The sequence below is a fragment of the Nerophis lumbriciformis genome, linkage group LG08, assembly GCF_033978685.3.
Source record: "Nerophis lumbriciformis linkage group LG08, RoL_Nlum_v2.1, whole genome shotgun sequence".
Lineage (NCBI taxonomy): Eukaryota > Metazoa > Chordata > Actinopteri > Syngnathiformes > Syngnathidae > Nerophis > Nerophis lumbriciformis.
In genome coordinates, this window is record NC_084555.2 from 4,843,929 (window position 1) to 4,867,642 (window position 23,714).

A 23,714-nucleotide genomic window follows, 5' to 3' on the forward strand; every position below is an offset into this window, starting at 1 on the left:
AGTGTTGTATCCCAAATAGCTGCAATCGCTTTCTGTTAAGGTATTCATGCGTGATTTCCACAAGCGTCTGTACATGTAGAAGAATGAGAAACACGGACATGTCTGGATGACTCGCCTCCATCATTCCAGTGGTTAGCTCCGGTTGTTATGTGGCGCGGTCTTTCTGACTTCACTTCCTCTCCGAACTCAGTTTGTAAACGATCAATGAGTCCATACAAAACTAAGAGCCGGAGATTCAAGAAATACACGATGCACTTACCAGTGTAAAAAATTATACAAGGAGGGGAATCTTAAACGCTTAACCTCGGCGGCCATATTTGTAGTTTGAGAGAGACGCTTTTTGCAAGGTACCGTATTTTCCGCACCATTAGCCGCACCTAAAAACCACAAATTTACTCAAAAGCTGACAGTGCGACTTTTAACCCGGTGCGCTTTATATATGGATAAATATTAAGATTAATTTTCATAAAGTTTCGGTCTCGTAACTACGGTAAACAGCCGCCATCTTTTTTCCCGGTAGAACAGGAAGCGCTTCTTCTTCTACACAAGCAACCGCCAAGGTAAGCACCCGCCCCCATAGAACAGGAAGCGCTTCTTCTTCTACTGTAAGCAACCACCCGCCCCCGGAAGAAGAAGAAGCGCGCGGATTTTTGTTACATTTCCTTTGTGTGTTTACATCTGTAAAGACCAGACTACAAAATGGCTCCTACTAAGCGACACGCGTATAACGCAGAATTTAAACTTAAGGCAATAAGTCATGCCGAAGAACACGGAAATAGAGCAGCAGCAAGAGAATATAACATAAATGAATCAATGGTGCGTAGGTGGAGGAAGCAAGAAGATGACCTGCGCCAGGTAAAGAAGACAAAACAGAGTTTCCGAGGGAACAAAGCAAGATGGCAACTGTTGGAGGACAAACTCGAACAGTGGGTTGTTGAGCAGAGAGCAGCAAGCAGAAGTGTCAGCACCATCACTATTCGAATGAAGGCAACAACGCTAGCAAGCGAACTTCACCTGGATGATTTTAAAGGTGGTGCTTCTTGGTGTTTCCGGTTCATGAAAAGACGCTTATAGACTACGGTGTCATCACGGACTACAAAGGCGGACTCGCACAATTTTTCAGGATTTATAGAGATCCCAAATACAGATCAGCAGGTACCAGAAGGTAAGAAAAGTTGTGTTTGCATAATATTGCGAAACAAAGTGCCAGATAATATGTCTTACCTTATACACACACTTTTCAATTCGGACACCGAAGACGAAGAATTCGAAGGATTTACGAATGAAGAATAACTTCAGAAAGTGAGCGCTATGTTTATTTTGTGTGTTGTGACATTAACGTTCGAGCAACATTATGTTGCTATTGCTCTGCACTATTTTGAATTTTACTATGTTTGTGATTGCACATTTGCGTACATTTTGGGACAGAGTTGTTAGAACGCTGGTTTTTAATATATTATTAAAGTTTGACTGACCTATCTGACTGTTTTTTTGACATTCCCTTTAGCGCAGCGTAGGCGCGGCTTATAGTCCGGGGCGGCTTATAGGTGGACAAAGTTTTGAAATATGCCATTCATTGAAGGTGCGGCTAATAACCCGGGGCGGCTTATAGTGCGGAAAATACGGTACTGAAAAATATCTTATTCTAAGTACATTCAACTTTTGAGCTGCAGCATAAATGGAACAGCCTTTCCGTTCTTCGGGTTGTACTTTGTGTATGTAGTTTGAGAGAGACGCTTTTTGCAAGGTACTAAAGAATATCATTATTGTAAGTATATTCAACATTTGAGCTGCAGCATAACTGGCAACAGCGACAGATTTTAGCATCCAACCATAAATGTCTGAGCCAGAGTCAAACCCGGAGCGATAAGGAACCAAAGAAGAAAGTTCCAAATAAAGGCTTGAATTTAACGCCTCTCAATGGTTTGTTGTTTGTCTGTTGCCTCATTAATCTTATCTTTAAAAGTAGTTTTTAGGAAAATTATTCTTTATGTTCCTGTATTTTGGTGGAGCTGTTGTCCTAGATTAAAAGTCTACACTTAAAATCGACAAAGTTAATAAGTCCAAAGTACCAATGATTGTCACACACACACACAAAGTGTGGCGAAATTATCCTCTGCATTTGACCCATTTCCCTTGATCACCCCCTGGGAGGTGAGGGGAGCAGTGAGCAGCAGCGGTGGCCGCGCCCTGGAATCATTTTGGTGATTTAACCCCCAATTCCAACCCTTGATGCTGAGTGTCAAGCAGGGAGGTAATTGGTCCCATTTTTATAGTCTTTGGTATGACTCAGCCGACACTCGAGCTAACATTGCTAATGTATTATTCAAACATTGACAATCTACTTTTATTACTTACTGTTTCATTGTCTCATAAATAGTAGGCACAAACTCCGGCTTTGAAAGGACCTTTTGGGAAAGACCATCTTTATATTGCCGCAGGTTTGTGAAGCAGGAATTTTTAAAGTGGTTGGTACACACAAATAAATACTTCTTCCAGGTTGAAGGCACGTTACCGCAAAAATAAAAAGTTAGCCAGGCACGTTTTACTTCTTAAAATGAGACTGGAGGTGTGTGTACTGAAAGGTGTTGATTAATACAACCAATAACAGCCTTTCCGTTCTTCGGGTTGTACTTTGGCCATGTTGTCATGCAGACTACAAACACTCTTATATACAAAATTAAAAATGGCATATTTGCGCAAAGATTCTTTGGACAAATTTCTACCATTTATGGAGATATCTGCTGATGTCACTTGTCATAAAACATCACAAGTCTGAAAAAGTTCCAAACGGCTAGAAGTATTAAGGAAGGCAAGATTATTTTATAAATATCTCCACTGTTTGAATTCAAATACACCAAAGCATGTACCATTTGGTAAGAAAAGTTAGTTTTACATAATGATGTGTATATATCAATCAATCAATCAATCAATGTTTATTTATATAGCCCTAAATCACAAGTGTCTCAAAGGGCTGCACAAGCCACAACGACATCCTCGGTATAGCCCACATAAGGGCAAGGAAAAACTCACCCCAGTGGGACGTCGATGTGAATGACTATGAGAAACCTTGGAGAGGACCGCATATGTGGGTAACCCCCCCCCCTCTAGGGAGACCGAATGCAATGGATGTCGAGTGGGTCTAACATAATATTGTGAGAGTCCAGTCCATAGTGGATCCAGCATAACAGTAAGAGTCCAGTCCACAGTGGGGTCAGCAGGAAACCATCCCGAGCGGAGACGGGTCAGCAGGGCAGAGATGTTCCCAACCAATATACAGGCGAGCGGTCCACCCCGGGTCCCGACCCCGGACAGCCAGCACCCCATCCATGGCCACCGGATCTGTGTGTCTTCCCCTCCACAAGGGATAGGGGGGAGCAGAGGAGAAAAGAAAAGAAACGGCAGATCAACTGGTCTAAAAAAAGGGGGGCTATTCAAAGGCTAGAGTATACAAATGAGTTTTGAGATGGGACTTAAATGTTTCTACTGAGGTAGCATCTCTAATTGTTACTGTATGTATATATACAGTCATGGTCAAAAGTTTATATACACTTGTAAAGAACATAATGTCATGGCTGTCTTGAGTTTCCAATAATTTCTACAACTCTTATTTTTTTGTGATAGAGTGATTGGAGCACATACTTGTTGGTCACAAAAAACATTCATGAAGTTTGCTTCTTTTATGAATTTATTATGGGTCTACTGAAAATGTTATCAAATCTGCTGGGTCAAAAGTATACATACAGCAATGTTAATATTTGGTTACAAGTTTCACTGCAATAAGGCGCTTTTGGTAGCCATCCACAAGCTTCTGGCAAGTTTCTGGTTGAATTTTTGACCACTCCTTTTGACAAAATTGGTGCAGTTCAGCTAAATTTGTTGGTTTTCTGACATGGACTTGTTTCTTCAGCATTGTCCACACATTTAAGTCAGGACTTTGGGAAGGCCATTCCAAAACCTTCATTCTAGCCTGATTTAGCGATTCTTTTACCACTTTTGACGTGTGTTTGGGGTCACCCAAATGCGCCCAAGACCCAACCTCCTGGTTGATGATTTTAGGTTGCCCTGAAGAATTTGGAGGTAATCCTTCTTTGTTATGGTCCCATTTACTCTCTGTAAAGCACCAGTTTCATTGGCAGCAAAACAGGCCCAGAGCATAATACTACCACCACCATGCTTGACGGTGGGCTTGGTGTTCCTGGGATTAAAGCATACTTGCCAACCTTCCCGAGTTTTTCGGGAGACTCCCGAAATTCAGCGCCTCTCCCGAAAACCTCCCGGGACAAATTTTCTCCCGAAATTCAGGCGGAGCTGGAGGCCACGCCCCCTCCAGCTCCAAGCGGACCTGAGTCCGCTTTCCCACAATATAAAGAACATCTACAGTAAAGCAGTCCGTCTGCCGTAAACAGCAATGTTGTGACACTCTTAAACAGGACAATACTGCCATCTAGTGCATTTGATGAAAGCACTTTTGTGCGTGCCACACAGCAATGCATAATCAGAGAGGGTGTTCAGCATGGTTAGAAAGATAGTGACAGAGAATAGAACAAGGAAGGACAATTCAACCCTAAACTCAACAATGAGTAGATGAGTGTTGTGTGTGTATATGTGTAAATAAATGAACACTGAAATTCAAGTATTTCCTTTATTTATATATATATATATATCTAGAATTCACTGAAAGTCAATTATTTCTTATATATACATATATATATATATATATATATATATATATCCATCCATCCATCTATCCATCCATCCATTTTCTACCGCTTATTCCCTTCGAGGTCGCAGGGATATATATATATATATATATATATGTATGTGTGGGGAAAAAAATCACAAGACTATTTCATCTCTACAGGCCTGTTTCATGAGGGGGGTACCCTCAATCGTCAGGAGATTTTAATGGGAGCATTCGCATACCATGGTTTGTATAGGGCACAGAGTGGGTGGGTACAGGCTGGCCTAGGGGCGTGGTGATTGGTTCATGTGTTACCTAGGAGGTGTTTCCGTCTATGGCGGCATGTTGTTACAATTTCGCTGCGCTTGTTGAGGGATGACAGGTCTGGACGGTAGATAATAAACAGTTTCTCTTTCAAGCATAGGTTGCATCTTTTATTACCACTATTGTAAGGTGTGCTGGATGCAAGAATTTGCCATGTTATTGAATATTCAACATTATTGTCTTTGAGGTCCCAAATGTGTTTGCTGAGTTCTGTGGTATTTCGCAGGTTTTTGTTCCTGAAAGAAGCCTTGTGGTTGTTCCATCTGGTTTTGAATTCACCCTCGGTTAATCCTACATATGTGTCGGATGTGTTAATGTCCTTGCGTATTACCTTAGATTGGTAGACAACTGATGTTTGTAAGCATCCCCCGTTGAGGGGGCAATCAGGTTTCTTTCGACAGTTACATGCTTTGTTGGTTTTGGAGTCGTTCTGACTGGGGGTCGACGGCTCATTTGCAATTGTTTTGTTGTGGTTTGAGATGATTTGTCGTATATTGTTCATGCAGCTGTAGCTCAATTTGATGTTGTTCTTGTTGAATACTTTTCTTAGGTTGTTGTCTTTGGGAAAGTGTTTGTCAATCAGGTTGAGGAATTTGTGTCCAATGTTCGTTGAGACGTTTTTGCTGTATGGGGGGTTGTACCAGATGATGCCGTTTCGTTTTCTGTTCTTTTTTGGCTGGTTTCCTGGCGTGGGTTCATAGGTAAGGGTGAAATTGTATCCGCTTTCATCAAGGGCTTTTTGGTACGGGGGGGTTGCTTGGTCAAATTCAGCTTTGCTAGATGACAGCATCGATAGCCTTTTATTGATTCCGGTAGGTATTCTTTTCGTGGTGGTGGGTGGGTGGTTGCTGTCATGGTGCACGTATTGGAGTGTTGTGTTGGGTTTCGTGAATGGTTGGTAGCTGTTATTTCTCAGGTTGAAAGTGACGTCAAGGAAGTTGAAGGTTTGCTTGTTGGCTTCAATCGTGATCCGTAGGCCGTTCTCTTTGAAAATTTGGCATATGCGCTTCTTGGTATTCTCGCTGCTCCTTGGCGAGGCGCGACACACTGCCAGTCCGTCATCACGGTAAATACCAAGGTTCAGATTGAGGCTAGCGAGCTGGGAGAGGAGGAAACTCCCAACGAGTTCACACGTTTCTGCTCCGTCAAAACTTCCCATAGTGACGTCAAATGTTGCATTGTTCTTTTTTTGCCATGGTGTACTGTTGTGGATGAGAATGGAGTTTTTTGCGTGGATATATATATATGTATATATATATATGTATGAAATACTAGCTGAATTCTAGCTGTAAATATACTCCTCCCCTCTTAACCACGCCCCCGCCCCAACCACTCCCCCCGCACCCACCCCCCACCCCCTACCTCCCGAAATTGGAGGTCTCAAGGTTGGCAAGTATGGATGAAAGGCCTCATCTTTTCTCCTCCAAACATATTGCTGGATATTGTGGCCAAACAGCTACATTTTTGTTTCATCTGACCACAGAACTTTTCTCCCGAAGGTCTTATCTTTGTCCATGTAATGTCAGATGAAACTTTAAAGTATTACATTTTATTTATTTGAAACAACTTGAAACAAATTAAAATAATAATTTCACCGTTATACTCCCAATTCAGTGTCTTTTTCTGTACCACTTATTCTTACTAATGGTTATTCGTATCACTTAATGTTTCATTTTTTTCTACTCATATGCAAAATAAGCAAATTCCAATTGTGCTTGCTACTCTTCTTTATTTAACATTTTGTCTTTTTGGTTCTTGCCTGATGACATAATGGCAGGCTTTTCCAATTAAACTGTTTATGGTTGAATTCACAATACTGTTAGCTTCTGTTTTTTTGATTAGCTGCTGCCAATCCTCAACTAAACACAGGCAGGAAAAACTAAATTTTCTTTGTAATAGGTTTGGCGGAAAAGTTTTTTTTGTCGATATAGTGTCAGAGATGTAACAAAAGCATCTTAGTATTGGGAACAAAACGTTTTGATTAAATCCAGCTGTAGTCTTTATTGAAGCGCTTTGGCCCCTTGGACTTGTATTGTTGTAATCGTTCTGCCCTCATCTGTTTGGTCATGCTTCCAGCTTTCTTCCTTCCTGTGACCACAGACCAGCCGCTCATGTATTAACTACAGCTGTGTAAATGGATGCACAAAACATCCCTATTCACTGGGAAGCTTGCTCCCTGAATATATAACTTGTTGCAACAATGGCTTCTGCGTATATTTGTATAAATTACATCCAGAGAAATGGGAGGGGAGTGCTGTCCGTAAACCCAGCAGGGGGGACAGGGTGGAACGGGTCGGTCGGCCAACGATTTGAATCGGGAATTTTTTTTTTGAGAGATGAGGATCAGAGCAAAGAGCAACAATAGCAAATGTTGACCCGAACACTTCCTCCAACTGATCCGACACAATAGATCGTGTGGGATGACGGAAGTAGAGGTCTGCTCGCCGGGTTATAAAAGCAATAAAAGGAGCAGTCAGTCTCCGTCAAGCACTGTATGAGCCTGCTTGATCTGTAAGCAAACACGGATGTCCGAAGGAAGCGTTTGTAATTCTGTGCAAACGAGGCCATTCAAGGACAAGACATTAAATGAAAGGGGAAAAAGTGCAGGTAGAACAGTATCTCATTTTGTCTTAATGAAATTAAACAATGGATGTCCGCTAACTTCTTGCAACTCAACGCCAAGAAAACGGAAATGCTGATTATCGGTCCTGCTAAACACCGACATTTATTTAATAATACCACCTTAACATTTGACAACCAAACAATTACACAAGGCGAATCAGTAAAGAATCTGGGTATTATCTTCCACCCAACTCTCTCGTTTGAATCACACATTAAGAGTGTTACTAAAACGGCCTTCTTTCATCTCCGTAATATCGCTAAAATTCGTTCTATTTTATCCACTAGCGACGCTGAGATCATTATTCATGCGTTCGTTACGTCTCGTCTCGACTACTGTAACGTATTATTTTCGGGTCTCCCTATGTCTAGCATTAAAAAATTACAGTTGGTACAAAATGCGGCTGCTAGACTTTTGACAAGAACAAGAAAGTTTGATCATATTACGCCTATACTGGCTCACCTGCACTGGCTTCCTGTGCACTTAAGAAGTGACTTTAAGGTTTTACTACTTACGTATAAAATACTACACGGTCTAGCTCCGTCCTATCTTGTCGATTGCATTGTACCATATGTCCCGGCAAGAAATCTGCGTTCAAAGAACTCCGGCTTATTAGTGATTCCCAGAGCCCAAAAAAAGTCTGCGGGCTATAGAGCGTTTTCTATTCGGGCTCCAGTACTATGGAATGCCCTCCCGGTAACAATTAGAGATGCTACCTCAGTAGAAGCATTTAAGTCCCATCTTAAAACTCATTTGTATACTCTAGCCTTTAAATAGCCCCCCTGTTAGACCAGTTGATCTGCCGTTTCTTTTCTTTTCTCCTCTGCTCCCCTTTTCCTTGAGGGGGGGGGGCACAGGTCCGGTGGCCATGGATGAAGTGCTGGCTGTCCAGAGTCGGGACCCGGGGTGGACCGCTCGCCTGTGCATCGGCTGGGAACATCTCTGCGCTGCTGACCCGTCTCCGCTCGGGATGGTGTCCTGCTGGCCCCACTATGGACTGGACTCTTACTACTATTATGTTGGATCCACTATGGACTGGACTCTCACAATATTATGTCAGACCCACTCGACATCCATTGCTTTCGGTCTCCCCTAGAGGGGGGGGGTTACCCACATATGCGGTCCTCTCCAAGGTTTCTCATAGTCATTCACATCGACGTCCCACTGGGGTGAGTTTTTCCTTGCCCGTATGTGGGCTTTGTACCGAGGATGTCGTTGTGGCTTGTGCAGCCCTTTGAGACACTTGTGATTTAGGGCTATATAAATAAAGATTGATTGATTGATTGATTGATTTTGGGTTACAGAAATTTCCCTCACTCATACATCCAAAATGCATTTAAACATTGCCTCTTTTCACACTGCTTATTAAAAAGTCAGGAATTGTGTGCTTCTTTCCCCTTGGTTGCTGGTCTGCTTAAAATGCACCGATGCAGAATGGGTTGTCCATGTATGCTTTTGACATATAGTATCAGAGGCTCTGTTACTTCCACATACTTGCCAACCCTCCCGAATTTTCCGGGAGACTCCCGAAATTCAGCGCCTCTCCCGAAAACCTCCCGGGACAAATATTCTCCCGAAAATCTCCCGATTTTCAGCCGGAGTTGGAAGCCACGCCCCCTCCAGCTCCATGCGGACCTGAGTGAGGACAGCCTTTTTTCAGGACGGGAGGACAACAGGGTGACAAGAACTAAATCATCCAGACTAGAGATACATTGTATTATTATGTTTATCTTACCTAAAAATAAATAAATGTATTAATTAAAAAAACTAAATACATTTTTACTATATTTTGCTAAAAACATACAAATTAATTGCATTTTTATTTTGTATTTTTTCTGACTCCTTCTTACGTCCAGCCATAGAATTATACCGGTACATTAAAATAAACATATTTGAAATAATACATTTTAAATTATCATAATAATTCATTTAAAATGACCATATTTAATTATTTAAAAAATGGCTTGTTTATCAACAACTTTAGCATTTTATTCATTACATTTTGAAGCTCTCAGAAGCCAAGTTATGTTATATTCCTTAATATTTATTTATGCAAGTTTGAAGTATCAATTATCTGAACACAGTTTTGTTTGCATATTTTCAGGATATATATATATATATATACCAGATGGAACAATCACAAGGCTTCTTTCAGGAACAAAAACCTGCGAAATACCACAGAACTCAGCAAACACATTTGGGACCTCAAAGACAATAATGTTGAATATTCAATAACATGGCAAATTCTTGCATCCAGCACACCTTACAATAGTGGTAATAAAAGATGCAACCTATGCTTGAAAGAGAAACTGTTTATTATTTACCGTCCAGACCTGTCATCCCTCAACAAGCGCAGCGAAATTGTAACAGCATGCCGCCATAGACGGAAACACCTCCTAGGTAACACATGAGCCAATCACCACGCCCCTAGGCCAGCCTGTACCCACCCACTCTGTGCCCTATATAAACCATGGTATGCGAATGCTCCCATTAAAATCTCCTGACGATTGAGGGTACCCCCCCTCATGAAACAGGCCTGTAGAGATGAAATAGTCTTGTGATTTTTTCCCACACATACATATATATATATATATATATATATATATATATATATGTATATATATAATATATATCTATATATATATGTATGAAATACTTGACTTGGTGAATTCTAGCTGTCAATATACTCATCCCCTCTTAACCACGCCCCCACCCCCCACCTCCCGAAATCGGAGGTCTCAAGGTTGACAAGTATGTACTACCACCAAAGACGGGCTTTTTCGATGTTGTTCATACTGAACAGCAAATGTAAGGTGTTGTCCTCGCATTGTGGGTTTCCCTTTTTACACAGGACATGTTTCTGTTTCTTACAGCTTGACTTAGGGACGTCCCGATGAACATTTCTGGCCTGCGATCCCAATCTGATTTTTTGGCCTCAGATGTGATCCGAGTCCCGATCCAATACTTTCACAATAGATTATCAATCAATCTTTATTTATATAGCCCTAAATCACAAGTGTCTCAAAGGGCTGCACAAGCCACAACGACATCCTCGGTACAAAGCCCACATACGGGCAAGGAAAAACTCACCCCAGTGGGACGTCGATGTGAATGACTATGAGAAACCTTGGAGAGGACCGCATATGTGGGTAACCCCCCCCCCCCTCTAGGGGAGACCGAAAGCAATGGATGTCGAGTGGGTCTGACATAATATTGTGAGAGTCCAGTCCATAGTGGATCCAACATAATAGTAAGAGTCCAGTCCATAGTGGGGCCAGCAGGACACCATCCCGAGCGGAGACGGGTCAGCAGCGTAGAGATGTTCCCAGCCGATGCACAGGCGAGCGGTCCACCCCGGGTCCCGACTCTGGACAGCCAGCACTTCATCCATGGCCACCGGACCTGTGCCCCCCCCCCCCTCAAGGAAAAGGGGAGCAGAGGAGAAAAGAAAAGAAACGGCAGATCAACTGGTCTAACAGGGGGGCTATTTAAAGGCTAGAGTATACAAATGAGTTTTAAGATGGGACTTAAATGCTTCTACTGAGGTAGCATCTCTAACTGTTACCGGGAGGGCATTCCATAGTACTGGAGCCCGAATAGAAAACGCTCTATAGCCCGCAGACTTTTTTTGGGCTCTGGGAATCACTAAGAAGCCGGAGTTCTTTGAACGCAGATTTCTTGCCGGGACATATGGTACAATGCAATCGACAAGATAGGACGGAGCTAGACCGTGTAGTATTTTATACGTAAGTAGTAAAACCTTAAAGTCACTTCTTAAGTGCACAGGAAGCCAGTGCAGGTGAGCCAGTATAGGCGTAATATGATCAAACTTTCTTGTTCTTGTCAAAAGTCTAGCAGCCGCATTTTGTACCAACTGTAATTTTTTAATGCTAGACATAGGGAGACCCGAAAATAATACGTTACAGTAGTCGAGACGAGACGTAACGAACGCATGAATAATGATCTCAGCGTCGCTAGTGGATAAAATAGAACGAATTTTAGCGATATTACGGAGATGGAAGAAGGCCGTTTTAGTAACACTCTTAATGTGTGATTCAAAGGAGAGAGTTGGGTGGAAGATAATACCCAGATTCTTTACTGATTCGCCTTGTGTAATTGTTTGGTTGTCAAATGTTAAGGTGGTATTATTAAATAAATGTCTTATAGAAGTGAACTAAAGTCAACACAATAACACATTTCTATAGAGCTTATCTTATTAAATTTACAATTTGTTAGTATTGTTATAAATCAGATGATGTGTTGAATTTGTGGTATTGAATGCTACATAAAATGTTTGGTAACACTTTAGTATGGGAAACTTATTCACCATTAATTAGTTGCTTATTAAAGTAACAAAGACTTAATTTAGAGTTATTTGGACACTAGGGGAACATATAAGGGTTAGGGTCAGGGTTAGGGTTACTAATAAGCAATAATTCTGAGGTTATTGAGGGAAGACTCTTAGTTAATGGCTTACTGGTTGTATAAGGCCATGCAGAATAAGGCATTAATAAGTACTTAATAATGACTAATTAAGAGCCAATATGTTACTAATTTGCATTTTAATAAGCAACTAATTAATGGTGAATATGTGTTCCCCATACTAAAGTGTTACCCAATGTTTTTAACAAAATAAAGTGGATAATGAGGGTGCACAAAAAAATCTATTCACATCTGAATCGCGGTTCTTGTTCATTCATCCATCCATCTTCTTCCGCTTATCTGAGGTCGGGTCGCGGGGGCAGCAGCCTAAGCAAGGAAGCCCAGACTTCCCTCTCCCCAGCCACTTCGTCCAGCTCTTCCTGTGGGACCCCGAGGCGTTCCCAGGCCAGTCGGGAGACATAGTCTTCCCAACGTGTCCTGGGTCTTCCCCGCGGCCTCCTACCGGTCGGACGTGCCCTAAACACCTCCCTAGGGAGGCGTTCGGGTGGCATCCTGACCAGATGCCCGGACCACCTCATCTGGCTCCTCTCGATGTGGAGGAGCAGCGGCTTTACTTTGAGCTCCCCCCGGATGGCAGAGCTTCTCACCCTATCTCTAAGGGAGAGCCCCGCCACCCGGCGGAGGAAACTCATTGTACCCGTGATCTTGTCCTTTCGGTCATAACCCAAAGCTCATGACCATAGGTGAGGATGGGAACGTAGATCGACCGGTAAATTGAGAGCTTTGCCTTCCGGCTCAGCTCCTTCTTCACCACAACGGATCGATACAGCGTCCGCATTACTGAAGACGCCGCACCGATCCGCCTGTCGATCTCACGATCCACTCTTCCCTCACTCGTGAACAAGACTCCGAGGTACTTGAACTCCTCCACTTGGGGCAAGATCTCCTCCCCAACCCGGAGATGGCACTCCACCCTTTTCCGGGCGAGAACCATGGACTCGGACTTGGAGGTGCTGATTCTCATCCCAGTCGCTTCACACTCGGCTGCGAACCGATCCAGTGAGAGTTCTTGTTCATCCCAATTCTAAATCGATTTCCAATTTTCAAAAATCGATTTGAAAATAAAATAAAATATTTGTACATTAGTTTTAAAAAATGTTTTTAGGCCATCTTTATGCAACCAGAAGGAGCTGTTCTCACCTACAACCGGTTTTAAAAAAAGTTTAATTGTTATTATTACACTAAATATTAGATCAAGAATCAAATTTAATTGTCACCTCAGGAATCGGAATTTGATCGTATCGATAGGTTTCTAAAGATTCACGCACCTAGTGGCTAATGCACAATAACAACAACAAAAAGAGAAGCAAAAACTACTATTGGCTCCCATTTAAATATTTTGAGTTTTGCCTTTAAAGCTTCCTGTATTCAGAAACTTACCCTTTGAGTTTGTAAACAATGACAAAACGACCAAAACAATGATTTTGTAAAAAGAACAAATGATATATAAATCTGTGTAATATATAGAATATAGAAATGTTCAAGCTAATACAATCTTTTAGCTATGTAAACACTAGGATAGATCGGCTGGGCTCGGCAGCTCATCAACTGATTCGTTAAAAAAATCCAAATATCGGGATGTCTCTACCTTGAATATATGCTTCACAAGGTGGAAGATTGCCAGGTCGCCTCCTTCTGCCCTTTTGATGCTGTTTATATTAGGGATGTCCGATAATATCAGACTGCCGATATTATCGACCGATAAATGCTTTACAAGGTAATATCGGAAATTATCGGTATCGGTTTCAAAATGATCGGTATCGGTTTCAAAAAGTAACATTTATGACTTTTTAAAATGCCGCTGTGTACACGGACGTACAGAGCGCCAATAAACCTTGAAGGCACTGCCTTTGCGTGCCGGCCCAATCACATAATATCTACGGCTTTTTACACACACACACAAGTGAATGCAAGGCATTGTTGGTCAACAGCCATACAGGTCACACTGAGGGTGGCCGTATAAACAACTTTAACACTGTTACAAATATGCGCCACACCAAACAAGAATGACAAACACATTTCGGGTGAACATCCGCACCGTAACACAACATGAACACAACAGAGCAAATACCCAGAACCCCTTGCAGCACTAACTCTTCCGGGACACTACACTATACACCCCCCCTCTACTCCACCCCCCCGTCCCCCCCCCAACCCCGCCCACCAAATTCCAAGCTGCTGTTTTGAGGCATGTTAAAAAAAAATAATGCACTTTGTGACTTAAATAATAAATATGGCAGTGCCATGTTGGCACTTTTTTCCATAACTTGAGTTGAAGTTGTTCTCTTATTTTGGAAAACCTTGTTACATTGTTTAATGCATCCAGCGGGGCATCACAACAAAATTAGGCATAATAATGTGTTAATTCCACAACTGTATATATCGGTATCGGTAATTAAGAGTTGGGCAATATCGGATATTGGCAAAAAAAGCCATTATCGGACATCTCTAGTTTACCGTATTTTCCGCACTATAAGGCGCACCTAAAAACCACAAATTTTCTCAAAAGCTGACAGTGCGCCTTATAACCCGGTGCGCTTTATATATGGATAAATATTAAGATTCATTTTCATAAAGTTTAGGTCTCGCAACTACGGTAAACAGCCGCCATCTTTTTTCCCCGTAGAAGAAGCGCTCGGTGCATGCTGGGATATGTGACGTTTCATTTCCATTTGTGTGTTTATGTAAAGACCCCAAAATGGCTCCTATTAAGTGTGTTGTCTGTCTAATTATAAATAATGCAGACGAGGCGTGTTAACTGAGTTCTCAACGTTTACTCACAGCGTGCTCATAACCACATTCTAACTGCCAGCATACAACAACGCTTCTCAGGGCTACCGCGCATGCTCGTAACTATCGTTGCATGCTGGGTAGTGTAGTTGTTATATTTGCTAGCTCATAACAGCACATTGAGAGACACGCTTACGCGCTTAATTCAATACTCGCCGTCATTCCGGGTGGATTGACAAAAGACCTCCAGCCGCTAGATATTGGTGTCAACAGGGCATTCGAAGCTAGACTGCTAACTGCGTGGGAACAATGGATGACAGAAGGCGAACACACCTTCACTAAGACGAGTAGGCAGCGCCAGACGACGCCAACATCTGCCAGTGGATCGTAAATTTGCCCAACTTTTCACTTCGGACACCGAAGACGAAGGATTTACGAATGAAGAATAACTTCAGAAAGTGAGCGCTATGTTTATTTTGTGTGTTGTGACATTAACGTTCGAGCAACATTATGTTGCTATTGCTCTGCACTATTTTGAATTTTACTATGTTTGTGATTGCACATTTGCGTACATTTTGGGAGTGAACAGAGTTGTTAGAACGCTGGTTTTTAATATATTATTAAAGTTTGACTGACCTATCTGACTGTTTTTTTGACATTCCCTTTAGCGCAGCGTAGGCGCGGCTTATAGTCCGGGGCGGCTTATTGGTGGACAAAGTTATGAAATATGCCATTCATTGAAGGTGCGGCTAATAATCCGGTGCGCCTTATAGTGCGGAAAATACAACTTCACGTCTGTGTCCACCCATTGCGGAATTCCCATTCACACAGGCTTCGTCTTCCTGGCTGCTAGTGCTTTGATACCAACTGTGAAGGCATAAATCTATTTCCATTTTTACAGATCAACACCAAAATGGGGGAAAACAGCTTGTATATGCTGTGTGAAAGGGAATGTTGTGAGTGGATCATAGTCGCTGTAGCATCATGTACACAACCTCGACCTGGGAATGTAATGTTCTTGTTTGTCTTTTGCAGTCACAAATAAGAAACCAGCGCTCCTCACCATCACTAAGGTGAAGAAGTTCCAGGGATCGCCTGCGTTTGTAAAACGGTCACAGTGGGCAATCGACCAGCTACGGCAGGTCAACGGCATCGACTCCAACAAAGTAAGCTCTGTTTCGAGTGTTTAAGTTGAGTGTGTGTAAACAGGCGACAGATTCTGATTGCTTCCCGCATAGGACTCTCCAGAGTTCGACCTGACGTTCGACACCGCCTATGACCAGTGGGTCGCTGGTTCTGCGGGAGAAAAGTGCACCTTTGTCCAGATTCTTCACCACACCTGCCAGCGTTACATCCCCTCTCGGAAACCAGAGTTTGTCAACTGTCAGTCCAAACTGCTAGGAGGTGAGACCATTCCTAAAAAAACTAAAAAACACATTTTCTCTGTTTTTGCAACAAAAGTATATCCTGTAGTCTTAATTTGATTATGTTTGAAGGCAGCCTGCAGCAGGTGTCTACGTAAATGTATTCTTATTTATTCTATGCTGCATCACGTCAACACAATTCATTGCCAAGTGTCTGTGTTTTAAGTGTGAATCTTTGAAACCCTTGCACATAACATTAACATTTCATTTTAAGCCCCTGTTTGTTATACAGGCAGCAAAACTGTTACATCTCCCTTTGGCATAACCTCAATATTACTGCCATCGAATACCGCAATCTGAAGGCTCAGGTGGATGTGAATAGTTTCCTCATAAACCAAGGCGAGAACAACGCATCCTGCCCGGATAAATCCGATATTGATCTGTTTACCCTCGACTCTCATCTTTGAGCACTGTTCAGCTTTTGTATTATTCATGTGGTTGTTAACACAAACATATCCTCCCCCGGCTTGGCTCTTGCCTGAGCTCAATCAAACCACAAGCACCTTGGCTCTCACATGGATATTTGCACAATGGCGGACAAACAGACTGCACTCACTTAACCTTCTCGCCTTGGTAATGTGATAGAGGAGAGTTTCTTACAATGAGCCAAAGTTTTTCAACATGTGAGGCTTTAGCATTTTTGATTGTATTACTGATCTTAATATACGGGTAAAAGCCAGTAAATTAGAATATTTTGAAAAACTTGATTTATTTCAGTAATTGCATTCAAAAGGTGTAACTTGTACATTATATTTATTCATTGCACACAGACTGATGCATTCAAATGTTTATTTCATTTAATTTTGATGATTTGAAGTGGCAACAAATGAAAATCCAAAATTCCGTGTGTCACAAAATTAGAATATTGTGTAAGGCTAATACAAAAAAGGTATTTTTAGATATGTTGGCCAACTGAAAAGTATGAAAATGAAAAATATGAGCATGTACAATACTCAATACTTGGTTGGAGCTCCTTTTGCCTCAATTACTGCGTTAATGTGGCGTGGCATGGAGTCGATGAGTTTCTGGCACTGCTCAGGTGTTATGAGAGCCCAGGTTGCTCTGATAGTGGCCTTCAACTCTTCTGCGTTTTTGGGTCTGGCATTCTGCATCTTCCTTTTCACAATACCCCACAGATTTTCTATGGGGCTAAGGTCAGGGGAGTTGGCGGGCCAATTTACAACAGAAATACCATGGTCCGTAAACCAGGCACGGGTAGATTTTGCGCTGTGTGCAGGCGCCAAGTCCTGTTGGAACTTGAAATCTCCATCTCCATAGAGCAGGTCAGCAGCAGGAAGCATGAAGTGCTCTAAAACTTGCTGGTAGACGGCTGCGTTGACCCTGGATCTCAGGAAACAGAGTGGACCGACACCAGCAGATGACATGGCACCCCAAACCATCACCCAACCATGCAAATGTTGCATTTCCTTTGAAAATCGAGGTCCCAGAGTCTGGAGGAAGACAGGAGAGGCACAGGATCCACGTTGCCTGAAGTCTAGTGTAAAGTTTCCACCATCAGTGATGGTTTGGGGTGCCATGTCATCTGCTGGTGTCGGTCCACTCTGTTTCCTGAGATCCAGGGTCAACGCAGCCGTCTACCAGCAAGTTTTAGAGCACTTCATGCTTCCTGCTGCTGACCTGCTCTATGGAGATGGAGATTTCAAGTTCCAACAGGACTTGGCGCCTGCACACAGCGCAAAATCTACCCGTGCCTGGTTTACGGACCATGGTATTTCTGTTCTAAATTGGCCCGCCAACTCCCCTGACCTTAGCCCCATAGAAAATCTGTGGGGTATTGTGAAAAGGAAGATGCAGAATGCCAGACCCAAAAACGCAGAAGAGTTGAAGGCCACTATCAGAGCAACCTGGGCTCTCATAACACCTGAGCAGTGCCAGAAACTCATCGACTCCATGCCACGCCACATTAACGCAGTAATTGAGGCAAAAGGAGCTCCAACCAAGTATTGAGTATTGTACATGCTCATATTTTTCATTTTCATACTTTTCAGTTGGCCAACATTTCTAAAAATCCCTTTTTTGTATTAGCCTTAAGTAATATTCTAATTTTGTGACACACGGAATTTTGGATTTTCATTTGTTGCCACTTCAAATCATCAAAATTAAATGAAATAAACATTTGAATGCATCAGTCTGTGTGCAATGAATAAATATAATGTACAAGTTACACCTTTTGAATGCAATTACTGAAATAAATCAAGTTTTTCAAAATATTCTAATTTACTGGCTTTTACCTGTAAGTCTGATAACATGCACCATCTGCATAAGTTCACAATTGTACCCAGAATGTGTACACTCTACCAAAAACATACATATCTATTGTAGACATGAGTACGGTATAATGTTAACTGACATTTCTTAACGTACCTATAATTTGAGTACCAATACACTTTCTACTATAATTCTGACTCATGCAAACAATTAAAATCATTACATAGAGCAAAAATAAGTTAGAATTTATCAATATTTCACCTTTTCACTTGTTTATTGATAGACAACAAGCAACTGTTTTTTTTTCATTATAACATGAAAAAAATAGTCTGTCCAACACAACATATTGCACATAAATGGGGCCAACAGAACTGAGCCAATAAGATTCTGCATTGTTGTTAGCAACAACATAGGAACAAGTGGAACAACATCTCTTGTAGGGCTGCAACAACTAATCGATTAAATCGATTAAAATTAGAGATGTCCGATAATATCGGCCTGCCGATATTATCAGCCGATAAATGCGTTAAAATGTAATATCGGAAATTATCGGTATCGTTTTTTTTTTTAATCGGTATCGTTTTTTTAATTTATTTATTTATTTTTTTTATTTTAATTTTATTAAATCAACATAAAAACACAAGCTACACTTACAATTAGTGCACCAACACAAAAAAAACCCTCCCCCATTTACACTCATTCACACTCATTCACACAAAAGGGTTGTTTCTTTCTGTTATTAATATTCTGGTTCCTACATTATATATCAATATATATCAATACAGTCTGCAAGGGATACAGTCCGTAAGCATGATTTCGCGTGCTGCTGGTCCACTAATAGTACTAACCTTTAACAGTTAATTTTACTAATTTTCATTAATTACTAGTTTCTATGTGACTGTTTTTAAATTGTTATACTTTCTTTTTTATTCAAGAAAATGTTTTTAATTTATTTATCTTATTTTATTTTATAAATTTTTTTTTAAAAGTACCTTATCTTATCTGGTTGTCCAAATTAGGCATAATAATGTGTTAATTCCACGACTGTATATATCGGTTGATATCGGTATCGGTTGATATCGGTATCGGTAATTAAAGAGTTGGACAATATCGGAATATTGGATATCGGCAAAAAGCCATTATCGGACATTCCTAATTAAAATCGATTATAAAAATAGTTTAGTAATTCATTTAGTCATCGATTCGTTGGATCTATGCTATGAGCATGCGCAGAGGCTACTTTTTTTATTTATTTTTTATTTTTATTTTTTTAATAAACCTTTATTTATAAACTGCAACATTTACAAACAGCTGAGAAACAATAATCAAAATAAGTATGGTGCCAGTATGGTTCCAGTATGATGGTTTTTTTCAAGAAAATACCGGAAAGGATAGAAATGTAGTTTGTCTCTTTTATCCGATTATTAATCGATTAATCGAAGTAATAATCGACAGATTAATCGATTATCAAATTAGTTGTTAGTTGCAGCCCTAATCTCTTGTTGATTCACTAAAAAAACTAAATAAGATTATATTTTTCCCTAAATCCATCCATCCATCCATCCATCCATCTTCTTCCGATTATCCGAGGTCGGGTCGCGGGGGCAGCAGCCTAAGCAGGGAAGCCCAGACTTCCCTCTCCCCAGCCACTTCGTCCAGCTCTTCCTGTGGGACCCCGAGGCGTTCCCAGGCCAGCCGGGAGACATAGTCTTCCCGGACGTGCCCTAAACACCTCCCTAGGGAGGCGTTCGGGTGGCATCCTGACCAGATGCCCGAACCACCTCATCTGGCTCCTCTCCATCCTCTCCTCCTTTTTCCCTAAATAATTAAGAAAATGGTGAAATAAGTGCCTGCCTCTTAGGAAAGCCTCATTCAGTTATGGAATAGAACAAAATCAAGGATCAAATAGTACCGAAAAATGCATTTTTCCACTGAGAAATCATAAAAGGCATGTAACTTAAAAAAGATCTGCACTTTTTGGGGGAATTTTGCCTGTCGTTCCCAATCATTATGAAAGACATGACGACAGATGCATTTTTTAAAATGCATTCTAACTCGTAAATAGACATAAATAAAAGTCTGCTTACAGCGCAGCCAATGGGAGGTCCTTGATTCCGCCCACATAACCCAATAAAAAAACATCCAAAAAGCGCCAACAATACTCCATTTATGTGTCGTGACTTAAATATTAACCAGGTATTAGTGATATTGTTATTATAAGTGCTAACGCAGACAAACTATTTATAGCGGCGCTGTGGTCACGAGCTTGCGTGCCAATGTTGACATCGAGTGGTAAGCTGCTTCCTCGTTTCCTTGCTTGTCAAACTTTGTTGTTACTCATAATTCATTCCATACACTTTGACAGCCCATTTAGAATCAGAAATGGTGAGAAAACACGAAAAAACGCTTGGTTCCACGCCCCTTTTCTTCTCGAGGATTATGAGTCATTCTTCATTTGAATGAGGGTATATGAACATGCGGGCAGTCGGCATCCTAATGACAGCAGACATTGTGCAGTAAGTGATGTTTTATTATGTTTGTTGGCTCACATTAAGTCTGCAGTGAGCAGTAATCAGTGATGTTTAAAAAAATAAAAATAAACAATTATTGTGATGCGTTTTTTAAATTAATGCACCATGTATGCTTAAAATAATCAAGATACGTAGATATTAAATGTTATTAGAAATGTGCCTCTCACTACATTACGTACCATACTTGCCAACCCTCCCGAATTTTCCGGGTGACTCCCGAATTTCAGTGCCTCTCCCGAAAATCTCCCGGGACAACCATTCTCCCGATTTTCAGCCGGACTTAAGGCACGCCCCCTCCAGGTCCGTGCGGACCTGAGTGAGGACAGCTTGTCCGTTTGGCCAACCAAAAAGTAACCACAGAACACTATAGTGTTCTGTGGTTACTTTTTGGTTGGCCAACGGTTTACGTTGTATTGCGCACCCTGACGGCAAGTGTGGGAGTCGGTTCTGAAGCATGAAGTAAAGAGACGCAACTCCGTCACCTCGCCTGTTATTCACTCCAACCCAGAATATTACACTGCCCATACCTATGCTCCTTCAAAGGCTGTGCTACTGGCTGCAAAGCATTGCACTTTCAAATGCAACAATGAATAGAGGAGTGTTATGTGTGTATATGTGTAAATAAATGAACACTGAAATTCAAGTATTTATTTTATTTATATGTGTATACTGTATTTTTCGGAGTATAAGTCGCACCGGAGTATAAGTCGCTCCTGCCGAAAATGCATAATAAAGAATGAGAAAAACATATAAGTCGGACTGGAGCCCGGCCAAACTATGAAAAAAAACTGCGATTTATAGTCCGAAAAATAAGGTGTATATATATATATATATATATATATATATATATATATATATATATCAGAAACGTGTGAACTCGTTGGGAGTTTCCTCCTCTCCCAGCTCGCTAGCCTCAATCTGAACCTTGGTATTTACCGTGATGACGGACTGGCAGTGTGTCGCGCCTCGCCAAGGAGCAGCGAGAATACCAAGAAGCGCATATGCCAAATTTTCAAAGAGAACGGCCTACGGATCACGATTGAAGCCAACAAGCAAACCGTCAACTTCCTTGACGTCACTTTCAACCTGAGAAATAACAGCTACCAACCATTCACGAAACCCAACACAACACTCCAATACGTGCACCATGACAGCAACCACCCACCCACCACCACGAAAAGAATACCTACCGGAATCAATAAAAGGCTATCGATGCTGTCATCTAGCAAAGCTGAATTTGACCAAGCAACCCCCCCGTACCAAAAAGCCCTTGATGAAAGCGGATACAATTTCACCCTCACCTATGAACCCACGCCAGGAAACCAGCCAAAAAAGAACAGAAAACGGAACGACATCATCTGGTACAACCCCCCATACAGCAAAAACGTCTCAACGAACATTGGACACAAATTCCTCAATCTGATTGACAAACACTTTCCCAAAGACAACATCCTAAGAAAAGTATTCAACAAGAACAACATTAAATTGAGCTACAGCTGCATGAACAATATACGACAAATCATCTCAAACCACAACAAAACAATTGCAAATGAGCCGTCGGCCCTCAGACAGAACGACTCCAAAACCAACAAAGGATGTAATTGTCGAAAGAAACCTGATTGCCCTCTCAACGGGGGGTGCTTACAAACATCAGTTGTCTACCAATCTAAGGTAATACGCAAGGACATTAACACATCCGACACATATGTAGGATTAACCGAGGGAGAATTCAAAACCAGATGGAACAATCACAAGGCTTCTTTCAGGAACAAAAACCTGCGAAATACCACAGAACTCAGCAAACACATTTGGGACCTCAAAGACAATAATGTTGAATATTCAATAACATGGCAAATTCTTACATCCAGCACACCTTACAATAGTGGTAATAAAAGATGCAACCTATGCTTGAAAGAGAAACTGTTTATTATTTACCGTCCAGACCTGTCATCCCTCAACAAGCGCAGCGAAATTGTAACAGCATGCCGCCATAGACGGAAACACCTCCTAGGTAACACATGAGCCAATCACCACGCCCCTAGGCCAGCCTGTACCCACCCACTCTGTGCCCTATATAAACCATGGTATGCGAATGCTCCCATTAAAATCTCCTGACGATTGAGGGTACCCCCCCTCATGAAACAGGCCTGTAGAGATGAAATAGTCTTGTGATTTTTTCCCACACATACATATATATATATATATATATATATATATATATATATATATATATATATATATATATATATATAATAAAATACATATACAAATAGCTAGAATTCACTGAAAGTCAAGTATTTATTTTATTTATATATATACATATATAAGAAATACTTGACTTTCAGTGAATTCTAGCTATAAATATACTCCCCCCCCCGCCCCCCAAAAATAAATAAATAAAAAATCTCCTGAATTTGAAGGTCTCAAGGTTGGCAAGTATGTTACATACTTACTACATGTATATAAAACCTTAATGGAGGTGTTTGGATGTTTTTTTAAGGGCTTTATAGGCAGAATAGTGCGGCTTCCATACTCTCCGTTGTAAGCAGATTTTTGATCGCATTGATTTAATATTTAGAATGCATCCAAAGTAAAACACGTCATGTCTTTCATTATGATTGTGAATGATAGGCAAAATTCCCAAAAAAAGTGCAGTTTCCCTTCAAGCGTGTGCCTCCAGATGAACTGTGAAGTTAAACATAGCCAACTACTCATTTTGTCATCAAGTG

General features: G+C 41.3%; 1 protein-coding gene across 3 annotated transcripts in view; it reads left to right on the forward strand.

Annotated features, from left to right (window-relative positions):
• The window catches only part of stxbp6 (syntaxin binding protein 6 (amisyn)), a 229,945-nt gene that overhangs the window by 120,958 nt on the left and 85,273 nt on the right, over positions 1–23,714 (forward strand). For all 3 annotated transcript variants that reach the window (XM_061968170.2, XM_072913630.1, XM_061968169.2), the window contains exons 3-4: positions 15,837–15,967; positions 16,040–16,205. In XM_061968170.2, coding sequence (XP_061824154.1) covers positions 15,837–15,967; positions 16,040–16,205 — 297 coding nt within the window. The remainder of the gene's footprint in view (positions 1–15,836; positions 15,968–16,039; positions 16,206–23,714) is intronic.